The sequence below is a fragment of the Hetaerina americana genome, unplaced genomic scaffold (genome assembly GCF_022747635.1).
Source record: "Hetaerina americana unplaced genomic scaffold, ioHetAmer1.1.p SCAF_5, whole genome shotgun sequence".
Lineage (NCBI taxonomy): Eukaryota > Metazoa > Arthropoda > Insecta > Odonata > Calopterygidae > Hetaerina > Hetaerina americana.
The window spans coordinates 56910366-56934175 of NW_027287095.1; the positions used below are offsets into that span (position 1 = coordinate 56910366).

The 23810-nt window shown below is 36.0% G+C and overlaps 2 protein-coding genes across 2 annotated transcripts in view; one reads left to right on the forward strand and one right to left on the reverse strand.

The window, feature by feature from the left end:
- LOC139693853 (uncharacterized) overlaps window positions 1-2600 on the forward strand; it is a 27671-nt gene extending 25071 nt beyond the window's left edge. Inside the window, exons 4-5 of the mRNA XM_071592161.1 lie at window positions 728-960; window positions 1759-2600. Of these exons, the coding sequence (XP_071448262.1) occupies window positions 728-960; window positions 1759-1912 (387 nt within the window). The 3' untranslated portion in view covers window positions 1913-2600. The remainder of the gene's footprint in view (window positions 1-727; window positions 961-1758) is intronic.
- The window catches only part of LOC139693852 (uncharacterized), a 26426-nt gene continuing 4270 nt past the window's right edge, over window positions 1655-23810 (reverse strand). The window contains exons 2-9 of the mRNA XM_071592160.1: window positions 20952-21128; window positions 16718-17125; window positions 16141-16244; window positions 13174-13361; window positions 9990-10207; window positions 8321-8506; window positions 5303-5722; window positions 1655-1877 (exon numbers count right to left, since the gene is read on the reverse strand). Of these exons, the coding sequence (XP_071448261.1) occupies window positions 1857-1877; window positions 5303-5722; window positions 8321-8506; window positions 9990-10207; window positions 13174-13361; window positions 16141-16244; window positions 16718-17125; window positions 20952-21128 (1722 nt within the window). The 3' untranslated portion in view covers window positions 1655-1856. The remainder of the gene's footprint in view (window positions 1878-5302; window positions 5723-8320; window positions 8507-9989; window positions 10208-13173; window positions 13362-16140; window positions 16245-16717; window positions 17126-20951; window positions 21129-23810) is intronic.

Consider the following 23810-nt stretch of genomic DNA (forward strand, 5'->3'; position numbering starts at 1 on the left):
AATATTAAATTTATGCAAATTGCAAGAATCAATGCATAACTGAGGAACCTGAGGAGGCCACTAATTTTTTTAATAAATAAATAGAGTTTCAAAGTATAAAGATGTATTTTCAAATTTGATAAAAGATAAATTTGATTTGTTGGCTGCTGAAATCACAGACATTCTTCAGGAAGAAAGAATTCTGTGCATGAGTAATTAAAATGAAATCTCAAAGTGATATCTCAACATTGCTCTACATCAATTGATCACTTTTTGTAGAATACAAAATGTATTCATAGTGGGCTTTCTTGAGTAAGCAAAAAAGCATTTCGAAACACAAAAATGCCATATTATGCACACCCTCATCAAGATAATCTAGTAATATCCTCTAACAGATATATGTGAATGCATGCAAATATGGTCCCACTCTCTGAAAGTAACTTCAGAACTATTTGATGTTTAGCTATTACATCTCAAGCACTGTGCACTTTTTCTAAAAATATAGCAATCATTGATTAAGGAAATCTTGTATCACTAAGGGTTCTTGAGCTGTCTCTTTTCTGAAGATTTTTATCATGTTTTTTCAATCATAACATACTGGCTTAATTCATTCAACTGATGATACTTTAGTGCACAACACTGATCCAGCTATTACAGTTATAAATGTGTGTTGCCTAATCTAAGGATAATAAGTTATAGACATTGAATCAATGCAAATTCTCACAATATTTCAATTCTTTAATTAAAGACTGACGAGGAGCTTGAGGCCAAGAGAGAATTGGAAGAGGTATTGCATGAACAGGCTCGCAATGCTCATTACCACTTCTCATCTACAGTAGAGGATGGACTGAATGACCAAACTGTGTCAAGGAAAGAAACCAGAGATGGCCTTCTCACAAAAGGCTCGTATTCATACAGTGATGGCTTCTTCCTGCGAACTGTTCACTACGAAGCAGATGAAAATGGATACAGAGTCATTAGGTGAGCTTTAATTTAATACTATGAACTTCTTTATGTAGCTGCACAAATTAACAGCACAAATTAAAAATGAACTGGCATTTATAATTTTAAATAATTTCTTGGTCGGTCTTGTGGAACCAACTAAAACAAATCCAAAATGTAGTGCTACAGTAATTCTTTGGTTTAGACTTTTCTGATTACCATTGCTCCAACACCTAAGTGCTACTGGTGGATAATAGATACTTCTGCCCCTCTAACACTTCACTTTTATGCAAGTAGCCCAAGCAAAAACTTCTATGGGTATTTATAAACCTTTATTTTTGCCACCTAATGCTTTTTAATTTGTTTACATTGAAAGCAATGTGGTAATAGAGCATTGAGTAAATTAAACTTGAAAAATTATAGGCACAAATGTGAAGTACTATGGGAACAGAATACCGTTTCAATAAAATATGCTTTACAGCATTTTCACCAATAACATAAATCAAGGCCTCACTGTACATAATATTGCAAATTAGTAATATATATAATATTTAATGTATTAAAGAAAATATTATCCATACATACTCTTATAGCAGAATTTACAAGTTACCTAATTATACAAATACAATATCAAACTTAATTTACTTAATGCAAAATTTTAAATTAAAATTTTTCATTTTTTAAACTACCATAATTCAATATTAATTCTTACTTGAATTAACAGTGAGATAATCCAAATATTTTCCTCATAAATAAAAATTAAATGCATAAAAGAAACACTATGTCAAGACTCTGACCAAGATATTTCCTTCCCAATCAATCAACCATCTGGTGCAGTCAAGAGATCCAATCTATTGGCGATGGACCTCAGCCCGATCCAAATGGAACAGCACATGTTGCGAATGAATTTGGGAATGCACGCAATGAATATGCGATCACAGCTGCTGACCTGGCTCCTGCAGAAGAAGAAATCATTGATGGATCAATCTAAAAAAAAAAATCTTATCTAATTGTAAATTAACCTCTTTTAAATATACATAAATTAAAATAATCAAAGGGCATGCCTAAAACTGCCATAGTTATATCAATGTGCTCAAATGTTATTGTCAATGGACAATGGGGTGAAACAGTTTATATACATTTGAAAAACATCCATCATAATATGCTCCATCTTTAATTTGTATATAAGTCAAGTCTGTGTGCTCCAATTACAAGGGTATAAAATTCAAGATTTTTAGAGATGAATAGTAATGTTGAGGAAAATAATAGTTTCAAATACCACAATGTTAAGTCAGCTTTTTCTCAAAAGCATTAGCAGATAATTGGTTTCAGATTAGAAAAATCTATGTCTTCGGCTCATAAAAAACAGTAAATAAACAATAAAATTGACTTTCAGCAGTCATTTCCAAAATGATGTATATTTTCATTGTCTTACGAAAAAGAGAAATAGGAAGGATTGGACACACTACATATCAATCTGGTCAATGATAAATCAGTATGTTACAAAATAAATCCAGCATAATAGGGATACCATATATCCACACAGAAGAAACCTCCGAAACTGCTGCTTGAGGGATTTAATTGGCCCTGTCTCCAATATGCAGATACATTCAGCTTGCTTGTGTTTTGATGATAATATGCAAGTGAATTTATCACACTTAAGAATATTGTGAAATACTTTGAAAAGCTCCAAATTATTCTTATGCTTCCATGAACATTTGAAAAATTAAAATTGTTAAACACTTTTTTCCTTGACATTTCAGGTATTATAAACAAAAATATCAGGTCAATGAGTACAGTTAGCACTGTCCACATATTTACATATTTTCATTAAAAATAATTAGGCAGAAGATGCTTACCATTACATACATAGCTGTTCCACCACATCTTACCAAATATATTTTGATTAATTTAGTGGCATTTTAAATTATTGAGGTGGCTTTTGCATTTGAACAAAAATATGCAAAAGTATGACTTCCTCAATGTTTATGAGAAATGTAAGGCCCTTGAGTATTACTCCAGCAGCAACAAATCTTACTGTACATTTGATATCTTCATGAAAATTTCTCGCATTTTATATTTTAATGAATGTGGGATGCTGTGAATGAGGAAGGTGATAAAGAAACACCCCAAAAAATATATAATGAAGCAAGCAGTAATTTTTTTATTTTTTAAATTTGAATACTTTTTAATATCATTTTTGTCACTCAGGTTTAGGCAGTACCATGTTCATCTTGTGCTTGAAACCTGACCTTGAACTAGTAGTTCCTGTATTTATAAAAGTTTTTAATAATAATTACAACTTTTGAAAGAAAAGTTCCAATTGAACTATTTCATAATAGAATTTAGCTATTTTGATATATACTATTTTCAAAAACTTATTCAGTTATCACATGAATAAACTTAGGAAATTTATCAAACCTGCCATTTAAACATGTAATTTTATGTTCTGAACCAGTTCGTGTGCTCACCATAGCTACACACCATACACAATTATGAAACACTGGCATTAAAAAACATGTAAAATAAATTTTTTGTAAGAGAAAGATGATTTAAGACTTGTTAATAAATAGGATAGTAAAAGATCACAGCTATTTCCTTAGTGTCATAGCATATAAATCATACCCTAAAGTCATTAGTCATAAATGTAAATAAGCTGATTTTTTACAACTATGAGCAAATGCCTCTTTGTAGATTTAGATGATTTCATGAAAAAGTGAACATGTACATATCTCACATCTGTCTAAAAATTGAAATATCCTTTCCACTCTTTTGATTTTGTCAAAGCAAGATTGGAATAGTCAGAGTAGTCACCAAAAGGAAGTATGAGCTTCAAATAAACCTCCAAGTTAAAGCTTGAACATATAAAAGGGCAATTTAGCCATTAATAGATATGTATTATCACACAAATACATACATATACACACACACATATATAAATAAATAAATAGTACAATACACAGTAACACACAATATAGAAACACAAAAAAAGAAGAACACTCACACATTATTTCTTGATATTTCGCCGGAAACACTCCGTCTTCATCTGAAGATATGGAGGTAATGCTTCTATATCTTCGTAATGCATTACTTCTATATCTTCAGATGAAGACGGAGTGTTTCCGTCGAAATATCAAGAAATAACGTGCGAGAGTTCTTCTTTTTTTGTGTTTCTATATTGTGTGTTACTGTGTATTGTACTATTCGGCACTTCCGCGTTACATCTACGAAAGAATATATATATACATATATATATATATATATAGAATATATATATATATACATATATATATATATATATATATATATATATATATATATATATATATATATATATATATATATATATATATATATATATATATAACCATAAACACAGTAATCAACCCAAAGGTCGGTTTGATAGGTGATGATAAGAGTTCACCCAGTGCTAAGCCCAACGGCGTGTGAAATTCACACATCAGGGTAGGGGGGCCAGTTCCTTTCCCTGTGCCGGTTATGGTTTCCCAGGAAGATCTGGTACCCGAAAAATCACATAGCTTGGGTGGAGCTGCAGTCGCCCAGAGTGCCTTACTTACGGGAATCGAACCCTTCTAAAATACTATGAATAACAGGGTAATTTGAATGAAATTTCCTGATTTTTATTCCAAGTAATAATATGGAGCTCTGCTTTATCTATTACACTGACATGTACTCATACTTGGAAAATGGTCAGTCATTAAATAAATATAACTGATCTGATACATTTTGACTGATACAAACATAAAAATGAAAAAGTAAAACCTATTTGTTCTTTCTGTGGGGCCTTCAGAGGTTAGAAAAAATAATAGTTGGTGAAGATTAATGTGGTGAAGAATACTAAATGATGAACTCAAGGTAATTGATATTATATCTATAGTAAATATAATTCTATTATTTCTATATGAAAATTTTGCTTCAAATTTTTTATTTACATTTGTAGGAATCTTTTGTAAAAACAAATGGTCAGTGTTTTTAAAATATCAAAATATGCCTTTAAAATATTTTTTAACTTCAAATCTCAATTTCACCAATTGTTTTAATGACCAACTTGAAAACAAAATTTTGAGTATTCACTGTATTCATAATGGTTATAAAGATTTCCTTCTAAGATTATTGAAGTTAAATCATGGAAAAGAAGCAGAAAAAATAAGTAAAGAAGGAATATGGGAAAGAATTTGATATCTTTATAGTTGAATTAGGGGTTTAAATCAGGAATCATATTTTTTGAGGATATTACAAAAATTAAGGATTCAACAGCCATTTTGCAAAAAAGAAAAATAACGGATGGAAATATTCCACAAGTCAAGTATTATGAGATGATCTACTTCGTCAAGTTCAAAACTTAGCTATGAAAACTCACCGTCTCGACTATGATTTGCTGTCCTTCTTGGAGTTCAATGCTTTCACCAGTTGTCAGAATAATTAGGGAACTTCCAGGTGGGAACTGCAATGTTTCTGAACAATCGGTGGTGCCATCTGCCTCCACAAAAGACACTGTGCCATCATCATCCTCTTTAACAGTCACTTCATTTTCCACAACCATTTCAAGTGTCTCAGGCTCAACCTCTATACTTTCTTCAATCACTTTTGTGTCATCATGCATTACTTTTTTAATATTAATTGTTTTGCCTTCCTCCACAACATCTGCTTCCGCTTCTTTCCCCTCTCCTGCTGATGTTCCCTCAACCACACCATCACTGTCTACTTGCCCTTGGGCAGCTTCATCTCCGTTTTTCTTCCTCAACTGTTGAAGACGTCGCCACAATGTTGTTTTGGGTACCTAGGAAGAAGTGGTTTATGAGTTTAAGTTTGCTCATTATATATACATAATATTGTAGATAGAAGTAGTTGGGGGTGATGGTGATGATGGTGTGCAGCATTGAAACCATGGTCGTGAAATATTAAATCTTTAGTGCGGAAGTGTAAAGTTTCTTTTTTACCCTCGTAGTTGGGGGTGCTCGTCTTAACTCAGAACAGAACCCAGGCCTTCTGGTTAGTAGATTAGAGGTCTATCCACACAACTATTGCATCAAGAAATGTAGAATTATTTTGAAAGCAATTATTAAATGAGTCTTAACAACACAGAAAATTTGATGCAGCAATAGTCTCTCCAGGACATGGAATTGTAGCCAACAATTAAAAAAATGTGAACTCAATGGATTGATGAAGTAATTAAACAATTAGAAATTAAAAACAAACTTCATCTCATGAATTGCTTCAAAAATTATTTTGCACTAATGGCATAACTGTATATCAAAGTTTGGGAAATTCTAGGAAATATTCAGACAATCCTAATCTTTATTATGAATCTCCTTTTAATATGGATCAATCTTGCCTAAAGTTAAACTTAAAAGATCCTACTTTACTAGAAGATATTTCTAGGTCATTAATAACAAAACTAATGTGTTTTGAAGAATACTTTTTTATTATTAGGTAATTTACAGGCTAAGGTAGGTTTTGAATGGATTTAACTGCCAAATAAATATATTCTCTCTACAAAAAAAACACAACCCAACATCCTAATCCACAACAAATCCCTCTTCATCTCTGTAGTATAATTCCTTCCTTCCTTCATCCCATCCAACATCCCTCTCCTATTCCTGCCCTTTCCTCACTTGCCAAAGATTCTCCCCTATATCTCATTCCTCAATATCCCACTGCAGATCAAAATGCCCTTCATCCATTTTTCCTCCCTCTCCTCGGCCACCATATCTAGCACTTCCTCATTTGATTTCCTTTCTATCCACTTCACTTTCTCACTTTTTCTCCACACCCACATTTCAAAAGCCTCTAATCAATGTCTATTATACAGCTTTAGTGATCATATTTCCATGCCGTAAATAACTCTACACTCCATATCAAAGTTTTGATGGACCTTTTCTTAACAAACTTAGTCAATGTCCCTATCATCAATTCCCTCTTCCTTGTGAAAGCTTCTTTGCCTAATGCAATTCTTCTCCTTTTGTCCCCACAACTTTGACCATTTTGGTCCAAAACTCACATGTTCTAAGTAACTAAAATGGATTTCAGTCAAATTAATAGTGCACTCCAGGGATGGTATCAAACCAATGGACATAAACTGACTGATGCCAATGATCAACTAGACTTGGTCTGTCACACATGTGACATATGAGAAAAATGTTTGATGAGGATTAACTCAAGTTATACAGAGCAGAAAATGTTTGAGGATTAAAATTCACAGGGATTGTAACGATGGCAGAGCCCACTAATTTATATGGCACTCTTCTTTATCTTCCATCAGCAAATTAGTCAGATCAATTTCATTTACTATTTCGACCTTTCAGATAAACTTACCATAGAATTGTCTGTAGTGCCTCCCCAGCTCTGTGTGCCAAAATAATTGCTCTGCCTACCACTTTAGGCACATGTGCCATAGGTTTTCCATCCACAGTCTAGACAAATGATTTTTCCATCATGAAATTTCTAATATCTGTGTACACATTAGCAGGGGAGTTTGCTAAAATTACTGTTGTGGCATTCACATAGTTTCTTTGGCTATTAGAATGAATACTTAAAGTGGAATTGTTAAAATTTACAATGGGGAATTCATGATAACTCTTCCTCCTGTAAAAGCCCTCAGACATTTACAGTAGAAGAGAACATTTCAGTAGCATTACTGCTTACTTGGTTGGATATTGAGTGATTTGGGTTCAAATCCTGGTCCAGTTGAATGATTAATCCCCTGCCAAAAGCCTTGCCCACATTCTCTTCTTGTTCGATTCATTAAAACATTAACACCCGATTAACTCTATTAATTTAAACAAAAAGAGCTTTTTGCCATTCAATACTAATTTTTGAAATACTTTATGAAATTAAAACTACTGTTCAAAGGCTCTCTACCATAAAATGCATAATTTGTGGTCAACTACATCTTATACATTAAACAAGTACTGAACAGTGAAATACTAACTTGCCCAAGGGGATTGATTGCTTTCCTCATTTTATGAAATTAGCCCGAGTCTAGTACATATTACATATGAAGAGAATATCCGATTCTGAGTGATAAGAAAACATTTGAATGCTTGAAAAAAACCAATTATTTCAAATCATAAATAATCTGGGTACCTGAAAAAGTCAAAGTCACTGAATATAGCACATTGGTGGCTAAATTTAAAATGGCAAAACACATTTTTCTTGTACACTCATGGTTACATGTTTCCAGAAAAAAGGAAGGAGTATGGGTCAATGGCAATTGGTCGCATAAAGTAGGTAAAATCAGGGGCGGAAATTTTTCAGATTACCCTGAACGCGCTTGATTAAAAGGGTGCTAAGAATACATCAATGTATTGAAGAAGATGAGGGTTTCACAAATGAAGTCTGTCAAGAGGTTAAATGAAACAGCAGAACACTGGATTACCTGATATGTTATAGCGGCAAGAGCATGGGTCATGCCTCTTTTAAGACATGCTGTCACAGCCAACTCCAGCTGCTCATGAATGAAATTCCCTCTTCTTGAACCATCATCTCTCCTTCGAGCACCAGTTGGAATTTGACCACAGGCAACAAGACGTGATCGCTCTCGGAACAAAGTGGTCTTTGGAATCTGAGGAAATTAAAAGTTCCACTATCACCAGGCAATAAAACCATTGCATACGTAAAAAATGCACAGGCATGAGAATAGTGCAATACAATAGTCATGAATGGCTGCAGAAGAGAAAACATCCCTCGTCCCACCAACACATAACCCCAAATAACTATGAAACCTTCATAACTGAAGTGTTAGGAGTTCAAGGATCTTCTGATTTTTTAAATAAAAATAAACGGTAACCTTTAACATTTGTCTGATCAGTCAGGTTAGGATAAGGATGCATCAGACAAATGTTTTTCCACTACTACCCATACTATGAGTTCACCTGTAAAACAGTAGTTGCATTAAAATAGTGTCCATTTCATGGTGAAAACTTTTATTGAATCTAACAGAGATCATTTAGTGTTAACAGAATTTGAAAAAGATAAGTTTGCAAAAAGGATCATAAATCTTAGTATGCTCTTGGAGAAGTAAAATTCAAACCAAACACTCACCACAACACACAGTCCGCTAAAAGCTAACTTTTTACCTAAGTACCATTGCTGTAGTAGAACTGCATAATGAAAACTCACATTCACACAGTTGCTGAGTTATGTTCTTGTTGGTGCGTGTACTGGTTATTGTAGCAGTTGTTTGGTTTTCATTTGACTGACCCTCACATCTGAATTTCAAAAACTACATCTATACCATACCTGCATTGATACGCATAAATAATTATGCATAAATATTACATACATAATTATTTGACTGACTAAGAGTCCCTTGGACTTACATACTGTGTATATTAGGACCAAAAAATTCCACTTGGTCCCATGATGATGGGACCTCGGCTGCATCATCACCATTTGAATCACAACTTTGAATGGTTCCCTTATTCTAGAGAAAACTTAAAGCTCTTTTAACTATTGAGCCTTATAACAACATTAATGAATAGTTAGAAGATACCATAACGACTAGTTTTCCCTATTATCATTCTATAGTTATTGAATGATTTTTTATTTTTTACTTCGCGTCATTTACATTATTATTTTTTGTGAATTTCCACCATCCGCTAACTTGCACTGCACTGGTACTATCTTTAATAATTCATTTATTACTTATCATTTAAAAAAAAATACAATGACTGCATTAGTACTAAGTCAACAAAATTATATAACATTGGCTCTGGTTGAACTTCTTCCACTGCCTTATCTTTCCTTCTTATCTAATGCCATTGCAAGGCAGCTGGGTGATTTTCTGTAGCTTAAAATATTTCTGTGTATTAACTGCTTTAATTTTTGGGATATGTTAAACACCTGTTGTTTATGAGTCAGTAGTTTATGAGGGTTCTATGTATGGTTAGAGTAAATAGGAAAATTGTTTAACAACTATTTACAAAAGAGGGTGAATATATTAGCTTTATCAGATTCCAAGGTTCATGTGGAACACCTTTGTCATTAGGTTAAGTTGTTCATTCCTTGAAGCTTAAAGTTAGTAGTATTCCACGATTGATGCATACCTGATATTCTCTGTAAACTTTGGATATGCTATCTCCCCTGATGAGAGCATCTTTAGCTGCCTGGCGCTGTTCAGTAGTGTATGAAGGGCAACGAACAACTTTTTCTGCCTTCTCATGATACTGAATGGTCCCATTCTCCATTTCTCTCTTCACTTTCCTCCACAGCACTGTTTTTGGTATCTTGAAGTGATCAGATGCTCTTTTCAGGCTGGTGCCTCCTGCATTTTTTATTAAATTTTAAAATTCATTACGCATTTTCTTTTGGTTTTTCATTGTTAAGAAAGAAGTTGGAAAAGGGAGCTACACATTGGTGTGTGAAAGAATAGCTATAGATTTGGGGAGTGGAGAGATGGAACCAATATTTATGCTGAAAATCAATGATAATGATATGCTGTGGGGTGGTTGTCACCCTAAACACAACCCACGAGGAGGGATCTTGACCCACGCGGAAAGCAGTCATGTCTCAACCCCAGCCAAGCGTTCATCTCTCTTGTGCACGATGCACCCATGGCATATATCTTACCACGTTGATCTAGGTCTGTTATGCACAGCACACAGAATAAATCTGCTGTTTATTCAAACACTTTAAACGCGATTTGTTAGTATTTCCTAGCACTGGCCACGCTAATATAATTTCCAGCAACGCTACAAATTGGTGACCCCGGCATGATTGCTTTCCGCATGGGTCAAGATGCCTCCTCGTGGGTCACGTTTAGGGTTACACCTCGTGGCACACCCCTGAATCACACAAACAAATGAACCGCCACATGCTGTAAAGAGAGGCTTACAAAATATTTCATGCTTATTAATCACAAGTGTATATCGATAATATACCATTTCTATGAATTTGAAATTTTAGCGCTGAAATTATACAGTCCTTCTTTTCCCAAAATACATATAGAAACCTTTCAGATGTTTTTCCAGCAATATTGGAACTTGAACCTTCTGTGATAACCTTCAATGTAGGCAAGCCCACAATAGGTCTAAATAAGCTGTGGGGAGAAAGGAGAGAAAATAAGCAACCACAGCTTAGTAGCTCAAGCACAAAATGATTTAAGTTCCAAGATCCCCAGGTGCATTAATGCATGTTTGGCAATCAACTATCCCTAGAATGATATTTTGGCCGTATCCAACACCACACTGTGAAGCAATATTGCCCAAATATGATATTTATTTCAGGCTCTATTCGAGAAGCTTTTAAGCTGCAGAGTCCAGTTGACTTTGCAGGAAATATTTCCCAATTCAATGTCCTCCTCTTCTGACTACCTTCTCTGATTTTATAACTTGCAGGATACCCCCTTGAAAATAATTAGAGGGCAAAAAGAGCACTCAATGTTTACACATACATTGCTGTTGGTAATGAAGTAGTTCATCATGGGGTTTTCTAAACTTACTTCCACAAATTTCATATTAATATTACTAACAAGAGCCTGAATTAATGAGCACGTAATCATACTGTCAAATTTTAACATACATTGAACTTGCCTAAAAATTATAAGCTCAAAATTCAATTTCTCAACTGTCATTTGCAAGGGATTAATACAATTGCCAGCACTGACTCTATAGAGTGAAGGAGACTCATTGGGCTAATTCCAAAGAAACTGCGGGAGATGCCGTAGCAGTAACTTTTAATGGAGTCATCCGCTAATGTGCATTTCAATGTAACAATTCAAGGCAAATCCTGTCAAGGCAAATCATTGGGCTAAATCGAGCGATGGGAAATTTTAGAAGAAGTATGAATTAATCTTTATTGTCTGAACAACCTAAGTTGATCTCACAAAAACAAAGTTACAAGGTCCATAATTGATAGTTGGAAATATTTTTATCGCAGTGGGTGGGTACACTATGGTGCAAAGGCCAGTTATAGAAAATCCATGAAATCTAAGGGTCATCATACATAAATTTCTAAGACATTTCTCAACCAACCGACTGTTGGTAAGACTGGATTTGTTTCGAGATCATAGCCATAGACCGATGACTCATGCCCAATTATGATCTTTTCCAGAAAACCTGGGTCATCGTTTGCGAATTGGAGCAAGTCCCCTGAAACTGCAGCACGAAATTCTTAGCGTTGACGAGATAAAGGTGAATGCAATGATGTAGCTGATGGCCATTCTGAAAAAAGACTTAGCTAATTGTTTTGAAAAAAGGAAGAGACACTGGGATAGGTGTATGATGTCCCAAGGTGAGCTCTTCCAAGGGGACTAAGGCCTCATTGTTCTAGGTAGACTATTTTTCTCAAAATATTGCATGGCTGGATCATTTCTGGACAGACCTCATGCATTCAATGGAACTAAAATTTGGTATTTTTTGCAAGTGGCATCATATGAGACATGCACACCATAGAACTTCAAAAAGCTGTAACTTATATCTCATTTAAACATTTGAATGATCCAAACTTTAGGAATTGCCAACATTGAGAGATTACATCTGCATATAATGCATATTCTTCGATTAGTTTACTCTTGATACAATACAAATCATTACAAATATATACAGACAATTTTGCACAGTTATCTTTTATGAACCTAAAGACATAACTGGCTCACCCACCCCTATCTTTAGATGCCGTTTTCTTAGCACATGAGAAATTGGCAAAATATTAAAGTAAAATATAGAAAGGCTGGAAAAATATTTTTTCAAGCATCTCAACATGAGTGATAAGACCCAAAAGGAACTAAACACTTCAGTTCTCAGGTGAAACTGCAAATGCATCTCTTTTTAGGTCTTAGAAATAACCCAATTTCAATACATTTGACCAATGCCAGAAACCTATCCTTTTCAAGGCAGGCAAGCATATTTTCAAAACTTTACCACCACTGCATTTCCTTCTTTGGATGCCAAAATTTTAATTGTGTGAAATTTCTGAACCTAACATTACCTGGGCTAGGATATAGAATTCATTATAATACAAAAATTCAATATTAAATAAATTAATGTCAGCTCAAACAGTATGTGAAACCACTGCGTCAGGGTTGAAACAACCTTCTATGTCATTAATTTTTAATAATGCCAATACGATCTGCAACCATGTGCACACCTAATTTACAGTCTGCATTCAGCACTTCATGCACACATCAGGGAAAAATTATTACAAATGCTTTTTATACAAACCTTGTATAACAAGGAGTTACTGTTACAAGTGGCTGTTTTTACAAGAGCACTTGCTAAAAACTGGCCTTACCCTGGACAGCTTGTATGGCAGCAGTCATCATCTCTCCGGGGTATTCTTGACGAGCCAAAGGTAGCTGTATCCCACGGCCACGAGCTCGCACATACAGTGTGGAACGAGGAATATGATGAGCTGCTGCTGTCTCCAGCAAGGGGCGACCTCTTCTCAGTTCATCCAGAGCTTCAGAAAGTGACTCTTCGCTGTAAATTAATAGAAACTTGACCATGAGCCATGGTAAGGATTATAAACTAAAAATTACAATGAAAAATTCAAAAAGGAACCTACCTATATTCCATTATTAAAATAGAAAGAAAGACTCGTACTTTTCCACAGATTTTATTATACGGTACAACGCGTTTCACCGACTTGCGGCATCATCAGGTACAAATTTGCAAAACAGACAGAGCAAGCATATATACCCTTAGGACAGAGTGGGGGCGGGGAGGGTTGGAAGGATTTGAGGGGGGTGGGGGCTCGCAGATGCGTTGATGGATTGTTTTGACCATTTCCAGGCTAATTTCTCGGAGAGGAGTGGGGAGGGGTATGGGAATAATTGCTCATTGCAAAGTGTCGTGTTGGGGTTCACCAAGTGCCTTCTAATCTATAATTGCTCGAGAGCGTCCATTTTTAATCCTTTTGGGAGTGTGTGTAATATCTCTGGGACAAAGTCACTGCTGTGGTTGAATTCTAGTAAATGCTTGGCGAAGAGAGAGCTGTTATTCTGATTTTTGTGACACCTAGCGTGTTCCTTGATTCGTAACTTGATATTCCTGCCGGTCTGACCGACATAAACGTTGTTGCAATCCTCGCATTTCAGTTTATAAATGCCTGATTTGAGAAGGCTATCCTGGGTGTCTTTTACATTGGCTAGAAGTTTGGAGAGGGTTATGGGTGGGTAGAAGGCTGCTTTGAGTGAGGTGGGTAGGCAGTTGGAAATCCTATATGAAAGATCTCCCAGAAACGGGATCGAGCACCACTTAAAATCTTTAGATACTGCGGGCTGAGATACGAAAATGCTTTTTATGGCCATTGCTTTTTGTTTTTTCCGTAGTAATGTGTCAACTAGTTTGGGGTTGAAACCATTGTTGGTAGCTATATTAGTGATATTCACGAGTTCAATTTTGAAGTTTTTGGGGGAAGGGGAATGTGTAGGAGGCGGTGGATCATGGAGTGGAGGGCTGCGTGTTTGTGAGAAAAGTGGTGTGCGGAATCATTCGAAATTATATGGTCTGTATATGTGGGTTTCCTATAAATTGCAAATTCGTGTCTATTATCCCTAATTGTGATTGTCAAGTCGAGGAAGTTGATGGTGCCGTTGACGTCTTTTTCCATGGAGAAGGAGATATTCTGATGAAGAGTGTTTAGGAAATTAAGGAAGGAGTCTAACTGTCGGTTGGTTCCGGTCCATAGGCATAGTATATCGTCCACGTAACGAAACCAATAGCCCACGTTTTTGTTATGCTGATTGTCAGCATTAAAAAGATGTTCTTCTACAGAATTGATGAAGACTTCGGCTAGGAAGGGGGACAGTGGGGAACCCATAGCTAACCCATCCGTTTGGCCGTAAAGGGTGTGGTTGAAACTAAAATAATTCTGGTTAACTGTCATTTTGATGAGGGGGACCAATTCGTCTGAGATATTTTGGGCAATGGTGGAATCCTTGAGTAGTTCTTCCACCCTAAGCAAAGTTTCCGATATTGGTACGCAAGTAAATAAATTGCTAATGTCGAAGGAGACTAACCTCGCTTTTTCCGGGACATCAATATCTTTCAATTTTCGGGCTAGCTCTATAGAGTTTTTAACTCCATATTTAGGTTTAAAACCTGTGAGATCTCGGAGCAATACGTCTAATTTTCATGCCAGAAGGTGTGAAGGGGCGGACACAGCTGAGATGACAGGCCGAATAGGTATGGCTTTTTTGTGTAATTTGGGGAGTCCGTACAACCTGGGGGCGGAGGGGTTCATTTGGATTAAACTAAATTTTTCCCTAGCATTTAAAAACTTACACTTGGACACTGCATGTTTCACTTCACTTTGGAAACTCGCGGTTGGGTCTTTGCATAACGGAGTAATAGGATTGTTGTTGATGAACTCAAGGCACTTTTCCACATACACTCGTTTATCCAACACTACGACACTAGATCCCTTGTCAGCTTTCTGGATGATGAGGTCTTCCTTACCAATAGTCTTCCTCAGGCGTCGGAGGGTGGACGTATGTTGCTGAAGGCTGGAAAAGCGGGTCGTTGTTGGCACTGCTTCCTTCAATGAGGACATGATGATTTCAGCAACTTGGTGTTTGGTAGCCAGAGATTGGTTCCGAAGGGCAACCTCGCAATCTGCGGCTAGATTTTTAATGTCGGCTTCGGAAACTTTCTTAGAGGGAGCAAACTTCAACCCTTTCTTCAAGATATTACTCTCCTCCTCAGTGAACGTATGGTGACTAAGGTTGACAACTCTTGCGGCCGGAACAAATTTCGATACTGTGCGGGGACTGTTTTATTTAGTAGTGCACTGGTAATTTTGAGGTGGACTATTAATAAGGTTACTCAGTTTTTTCCCCTGGGTTACATATTTACGAGAAGAGATTTTACTCACTAGTTCTTTTACACCATCCACAAATGTAAACCATTCCGCAAAATGTAACTTAGAGCAAAGTTCTACGTGCAGACAGAACAAATAATGTGCAAAGGAATCCCTTCTTGCATACCACAGTTTCAGTTCCTCCCTTAACCACTGGATTTTCGCCTTGCGTATCGCTCTGATGGCCGTTGTGGACGACGAAGTGGCACGAACCTGGACGTACGCTGGACGTATGCTTGCTCTGTCTGTTTTGCAAATTTGTACCTGATGATGCCGCAAGTCGGTGAAACGCGTTGTACCGTATAATAAAATCTGCGGAAAAGTACGAGTCTTTCTTTCTATTTTAATAATGGATATTAATTACTTCCACGAAGTGAAGCCTGAAACAATAGAATATACCTATATTCCTTTCTGTACCGCTGCTTGTGATTTTTTTTCCTAGGAGTAATCTGAACCAACCCTTCACATCTCTTCACATAACGAGGAAATGACTGAATGGATGACTGAAATATAAGATCAAAATAAAAATGAGTTTTTCATTTCATTCTGAAATTTACAGGCATTTAAAACATCATCGTAATCAATCAATTTACAGCAACATGAAGCTACAAAATAGAATAAAATAAAACTATGCTTATTTTGAACAGATTATTTAGAAAACAGAAATTTTACAGCCCGTTGTCCAAATGATGTAAAACATTGAAGGCAGAGAAAAGAATAAAGGCTAAATGGTAGGAATAATGTGAATAACACTAATGAATTATTCCATAAAACATTAAAACTCATTGTGCAAAAGTCAATTAAGTAATTTCACTACATAAAAAATGTTTGCAAGTGCAGTAAGAAATTCTTGATGGCTTCACTAAATAGGTAAATTTAATTACCTGAGAAATTCTGGTGACTTATTCTGCATTTTATTATTTTTCCACGTACATTCTTAATATGATGTATAAACTGAGTAAAGTAACTTTCTTACCTTTAGGCCATGCACAGAAATCTTCTTTCCAGTTCCAGTATTATTTTCAGTCCCATTCTTAACTTCTGTCTTAACCAGTACATTTTGATCATCAGAAAGCTCTTCTCCTTCCTTTATTTTCTCCAATACCTCTGTTCTAACTTCTTCATCTTTGCATAATTCCATTTCAGATATTACATCCGTCCCCACTTTCACAGAGCTGACTTCACCAATGGCTTTCATGGCTTCAACTTCTTCCATGGAAGTGACTTCATGTACTGTATTGTCAGGAGTAACCCTCCCAGTTCTGGGAAAAACATTTGAGTCAGTGATGGGATTGCTATCACTGATGTTGCTTTCATTAGGTATACTCTCCATCAACTGCTCAACATTTGTGACTCCCTCTATGTCAGGCAGACAGTTGCTAACCTGTTGTTCGGTAATTTAAATGGAAAACATTCACATTATTGAAAGAAGCTAAATATAAAGAAATATTTCAATTCCTACTAAGCATTGACACTAGGGGGCAAAGTGAAATCAACTGAAAGGAAAACCTGAGAAAATTCTCTGGTAAAACAGGTAATTAACTTCCAAACTAGGGCTGTACACTATTCAGGAGTTCGAACTGACATATGGGTAGAGCTGATACTTCAGCTCCATCTTACTCTATAAAATAAGCAGGCACCTTGATCCTTCTACAAGGAGTACCTCTCCATGTGCCTGGACCCCATTACCTTGTACTTGGGTCTAAATTAAACTTTTTAGGATAGGCAACCTGAATTATGTACCTCAAGCAAAAACATAAAATATGTAATATACCACAAACATCAATACTGCATTACTAATCATTAAAAGCCACCTGTTTTGTCCCAAAGGGATATGTGAGCACAGTTACCTAGGCTATTTAATTCCAGACCAGGGAACTTGAATGCACTGACCTTATGCACTACTGATGTTAATATATACTAGCAATACACCATAATTAGATTTCCTGTCTCTACATAATGTAACTAGAATGTCTTAATACAACCCATATTGACATCTGTATTTTTGATGAATCTTCCAACTTAAAAATTAATACCTAGAAATTCAACCCTACACTTTTCCCCTCACAAAGGAGTGGCACATCAAATTAAAGACCCGGAAAATGAGCTTCAAACAGTCTACAGGCAGCATTGCACCATGACACACCATTGCATTGGAAGGTTCATGATTCATTGCCATATTTAGGAACTACCCAAAATCCTTGGTTTCCTTATCCTAGAAATCCTAAAGCTGTTGGAATTTTCCCCACAGACTAAGAATGAGTCAAAAAGTAACATATAAACAAGAAAATGCATAAAAAATGATATCAGCATTTATAGGCTAATTCCTCTCTAGCCACAACAAATGATTTCAATCAATGTATTGAACTGATCATCTTCATACTTAGATAGCTATTAAAAACAATTAAATTTTCTGAGGAGATACAGAAAAGGAAGATTGACAATATGCACAGCATTCCTCAATGCAATTAATTGCATATTAAAGTTTTTGGACTGCAACTATGAAAAATGCTTATTTTGCTATGGATGTTTCCTAAAAATTTTACATGGTAAATCACACATTTCTCTAAGACAAATATCAAAGACCAGGCGTTAGAGGGGTTTCTCTGTAATGGTTGCCCTCTCAATTATTATATATATCACAGAAGGCTCATGCTAACCTAACAATTATGAAATGCAGGTCCAGTCAGGCCACTTATTTTCTGAATTCTGATTCCTGACTCTATCCTAATCCACTATCCTGATTCACTCTGACTAAAATGAATTTACACCGGTGTATTTGCAATCTGATTAGATATTTTTTTTGGGGGATTACGTCTAATTGATTTGCCAACCACTGGTATCACTGAAGTTGGTTCTGCTTTGGAGTTTCCGTTAATTCCAAGACCTGCATGGTTAGCATGAGCTGATCTCACAACTAACTAAAAGGAGCATCATTCTCATTAGGAATTTCTGATTCTCATATGATAACCCCAATGTGCACGTCAGGTTCCTGACTTCTTAAAAAAAAAAATTTGGACCCTTTCCCCAGTTTTCTCAATTATTTGAAGATATTGAGTAATCCTATACTTTTTCCTAATTTCTTACATTCCTCAAGAGAGCGGCCACTTTGAAGCCAGAAACCTGCACAATTTCAATGGGTGCGCCTCAAATCCTATGAATATGTAGGTAATTATTCATCCAAATCAAAAGTTACATATTACCCCTCTGATATCCCACGCAGCTAAAGTTGTTCTTAGGATCATAAACAAAAGGATAGAGAGTAGGGCAAATGATTACTTAGGGGGTGATCAGTTTCGGTTTAGGAAGGGGAGAGGTACGCGTGATGCCATTGCAGTAATGAGATTATTAATCAAGAGGAATATAGAACACAACCAGGAGGTATTTGCCTGTTTTGTAGATTTTGAAAAAGAGTTTGATAGAGTGAATTGGGAAAAACTAATGAGTATTCTGCAGAAAATAGGAATAGATTGGAGGGAAAGGAGGCTAATCCGCAACATGTACATGTCTCAGACTGCTCAGGTGCGAGTGGGGAACGGAGGGTCCGGTTGGGCAATGTTAGAAAGAGGTGTAAGGCAGGGTTGCCCATTATCACCGTTGCTGTTCAACCTGTATGTAGAGGAAATGATTAAAGAGGCGTGGGAAGAACTGGAGGTAGGAATGAAAGTGGGCGGGGAATTCGTAAAACCAGTTAGGTTTGCTGATGACCAAGCTTTAGTTTGTGAGTCAGCCAAGGGGCTGCAAGCATTGCTGAGTGAATTGGAAATTCAGTGCGACAGGTATGGGATGAGAATCAATATTAATAAAACAAAGGTTATGCGATTCTCTAGAAAGAAAAAGGCTAAGCTAAACATTAAAATAGGAGGGCAAAAACTAGAACAGGTAGAACAGTTTACGTATCTGGGAAGTGTTTTGGACCAACACGGTCAAAGTAGTAGGGACGTAAGGAGAAGAATTGCACTAGGCAAAGAGGCTTTCACGTGGAGTAGGGAGTTAATGACAGGGACGTTGAGTAAGGATATTAAGAAAAGACTTGTAAAATCTTTGATATGGAGTGTAGCTATGTACTACGTGGAAACGTGGTCATTGAAGCAGGAGGATAGACGTAGACTGGAGGCTTTTGAAATGTGGGTGTGGAGAAGAATGGAGAAGGTGAAATGGACAGAGAAGAAAACAAACGAGGAAGTACTTGGTATGGTGGGTGAAGAGAGGGGTTTGTTGGGAGCAATCCTATGGAGGCAGGAAAAGTGGCTGAAGGGGGTATTGACCGGCAGCAGGATGTTGAAGACTGTAATTGAGGGGAGAATGTTAGGCAAACAAGGAAAGGGAAGGAACAGGATAGGGATGTTGGACGGGATGAAGGGAGAAAGAAAGTACTCAAGAGCTGAAGAGGGACCTGATGTAAAGTAGGATGTTGTGTTTCGCTAGGGGCCACAAATTATTTAATTGGTAATTATGTCCATCCAAAAACCTACCTTAACTAGTAGATTACCTAATAATAATAATAATATTAAATCTCACATATTTTTGAGCCAATTTTAATTTACACCTATCTCAATTTCATTTCCTCATGCATTGTTAGTTACACTAGCAAAAATTTAGAACATTCCTCTGCTCACAATGTTTACTGAGAAATTTAAACTCTTATGTGGTACAAAAATACACAAATACAGACATTTCAAACACCTAACCTTCACTGAATGGCTAATGTGAACAAGTGAGATCAAACTGATATTTTCAAAACCATTATAGTGTCACACATTATCAAAAATATTACAAGTCAGTAGGATATCTTATCATGTATGACAGACTAAAACCAACCATTCAGATATGAAATATAGATGTCATTTTATCTATATTCGAAACAGGTAATAACGAATCATTCATTCTTATTTCATAGTCCCTCCCATGGAAAATATTTACCTGAATCACTGACAGGAAATATGAATAAGTGGCAAAAATGCTAAGAGAATATAAATAGGTAAGCTACAGTTCCTGTAAGACTACTGAAATATGATAAAATATTGTCTTTGTTCTTACTGCAGTACGCCTAAAGTATATTTTACTGAAAGAGAGCAGCTAACAGTTTAAATGGAGAGATGAATTTCATTCGAACATGCACCAAAAAGGGGAAAAAATTATTATTAACATGTTTTTCAGGGAATATTTTGACTAAGGGACTTAAGTTTGACTGAAGTTTTTTCACTTACCTCTGATAATCCTCTAATTTTTAGGTCATTGGCAATTTTGAGGACAGATGAAATTTGTGTGGCCAAAACACAAAGTTCCCCTCTGTATATAAATTCTAAAACAGATTTCAGATCCTCAGGATTTACATCACTGAAGATGACAGTTGGGTGGGTGTCTTCTGCTGTAGCTAATATTTCCTGTAATGCAGCAAAATATTTTCAATTTAATAAAACATAGCTACAAAGTAATTTACTCTGAAATATTTTCCAAGATTATTCGGGTCTCCCACCGGGAGACCCGAATAATCTTAGAAAACATTATTCGCCGGGAAAGTACCAGATCATTCTTTACTCTGAAATATTTCCTACCCTAGCAGTGAAGTGTATGGGTGGATGAATAAATTGGCAAATGCTACATTCCTTTCAGCTATATTTCAAATTTGCAACAGCATTGACAATTCCAAGGAGAGGGCGAAAGGCCTTTGGTCTTATTTACGAATGAAACTGGAATAAAGCACAAAAAAATGTTTTTCAAGCTCATGCTCTAGTCCCCTCAATCCCAATTCAGCAAAAATTTCCAAGCTCCACTACTAATAAATTAACAATATTTCGATTGAAATCTTTTCTTGTACACCATGGTCTTGTAAACTAAATCAAGCTCCAACCAAGGTGCCCTTAAGAAATATTTACTCAAATTTAATTATTTCATTCAAAACATTTTTTTCCATCAAAAGACTTGAAGAGAAGATGAGGCAAAAAGAAAAATGCCAAACTTGTGACCCAAATCTGGGTGGGTACAAATTGAAATGAATGCTGGCAGCTATGTGCCTCAATCCATTGAGTACCATGATCAGCAGCAGTGGAAGCAAGGCATCTATAAGCATCATCACTAAAAATCATTTCACAACTGAAGTAACGGTGGTGGAAAGAAGGCTTAAGAGTGTTAGGATAGGGTCATGGAATAGGATGATGTCTAAGACAGAGATGTCAGAAAATATCAAGAAATAAATGAAGAAAAGAGGTATAAATACATATATTAGTTTCCTGTAATGTGAGATGGTGAAGCAGTGAAAATTATCAAAGCAATGGCTATATGATAACTTACAGTTGGGGGAAGAGAGTCAACAGGGAGTGAACGTAACACTGAATAGCAGAGGAGAAGATTAATAAATATGAAGATGGTAAGTGATAACATTTCTTTGGCATATATAAAAGGAGCTATGATCGCTCTTTTAGCAATCCAGGTGTATATAACAACAAGGTGTCACAGGAAGAAAGTCGTTATTCTGTGACCAGTACTGATATGGGATTTGAATAAAGCAAAGGGATGGATAGAAGTATACTTAGGAATGATAATGGAAGGAATTCAAGTTCTGCAAAAGCATTTGATATGAAAGCTGCAAACCAAACTATAGGCAAAAAACCATATCAATGACCTGGAGAACAGAGTCATCTTCCAGAGTCAGGGTGAACTCAGTTTACCACTCAAGTCTGTGTCATCTATTTCCGTTGAGTCTTTAAAACCTCAGAGGCAGACCAAAATGGTTACGAGATACATGATCAATTCCTGCATGACCAGGGCACATTAATAAACAAAATTATAACCTCATTACAAGCACCATCTTACACCAAAACATTCAATGTATCCATTAAAAAGTGCCAATAATGAATTCGGTATTGTTTGAATGCAACATTTCAATTCTCTGCATAAGTGAACACTGGTGTAAAAAGAAAAAAACCCAATCATTTGGTTTTGATGGATACACATTGGCCGGTTTCTTTTGTCGCACAGAATGCAAAAATTGAGGTGTGTGTCTTTTGTGAGAAACGAGTGTTCATTTAAGGTCTCTATATTAAAAAAAGGTGTATAGAAATTGCAGCAATTGAGTTCACAAACATTCAGAATATGGGAAATGTGACAAATGTGTGTTTATTCAGACCCCAAGGAGGTGATGTCAATGATTTCTTTGTAAAATTTGAGCAGTTATTACGAAGTGTTGGGGAAAAAAGCAAGGGTCTTATATGTGGTGATTTCAATATTAATATAGCCTCCCACAACGTACTGCCCACTAAACTTATTAAAATTCTGTGTCTGCACGGATGGACTTCACTTATTAGCTCCTTAACCAGAGAGACTGCACCCTCTTCCAAAAATATCGACCTTGTTGTCACTAATCTCCACTTAAATGAAAATAATCACTCAAAGTTGTCAACTTAGGCATTTCTGACCATTATTTATCCAGTGTACAAGAAATGTATGACTATTTCATAAGCAGTATAAAACTCATTTTTGAAGAATGCTTTCCTAGAAGAATACTTGTAGTTCCTGTGAAGTGCTGTAATAACTCTAAATGCTGGGTGGTAGATGAGGTGAGAGCAGCCACCAATGAATTCAGGGAATTATGCACATTAAAATGAGGGCAGGATGATCCAGGCTTCATTAACTATTTCCAGAGCTACAAAAAAGGGTATACGTCTTTTCTGCTTCAAGCAAGGAAATCATATTATGACAAAGTCATCAGCCAATCTGAGAATATCACTAAAACATCATGGCAAGTAGTTAATAATGTAACCAGAGGAAAGGTACACAAGAGAGGAATTTTAACATTACAAAATGGGGAGGGGGTTCATCACATCCAAAACAAGTAGCAAAGTTTGCAATTGATTGCCTAATAATGTACCACTGAATTTACAAAACAGAATGAGTAATGATAGATTTGATGCACAGTTTTGCCAGCTAGTGAAGTCTTTCATGGTTCTCTTTCCTGCAACAGAGGATGAGGTCTTGAGGTGAATCATAAGCCTTAAAAAACTATTGGTCAGAATTGACAATACCCCTAATATGATTATAACAAATGCTCCAAGGCAATGAGCAAACTC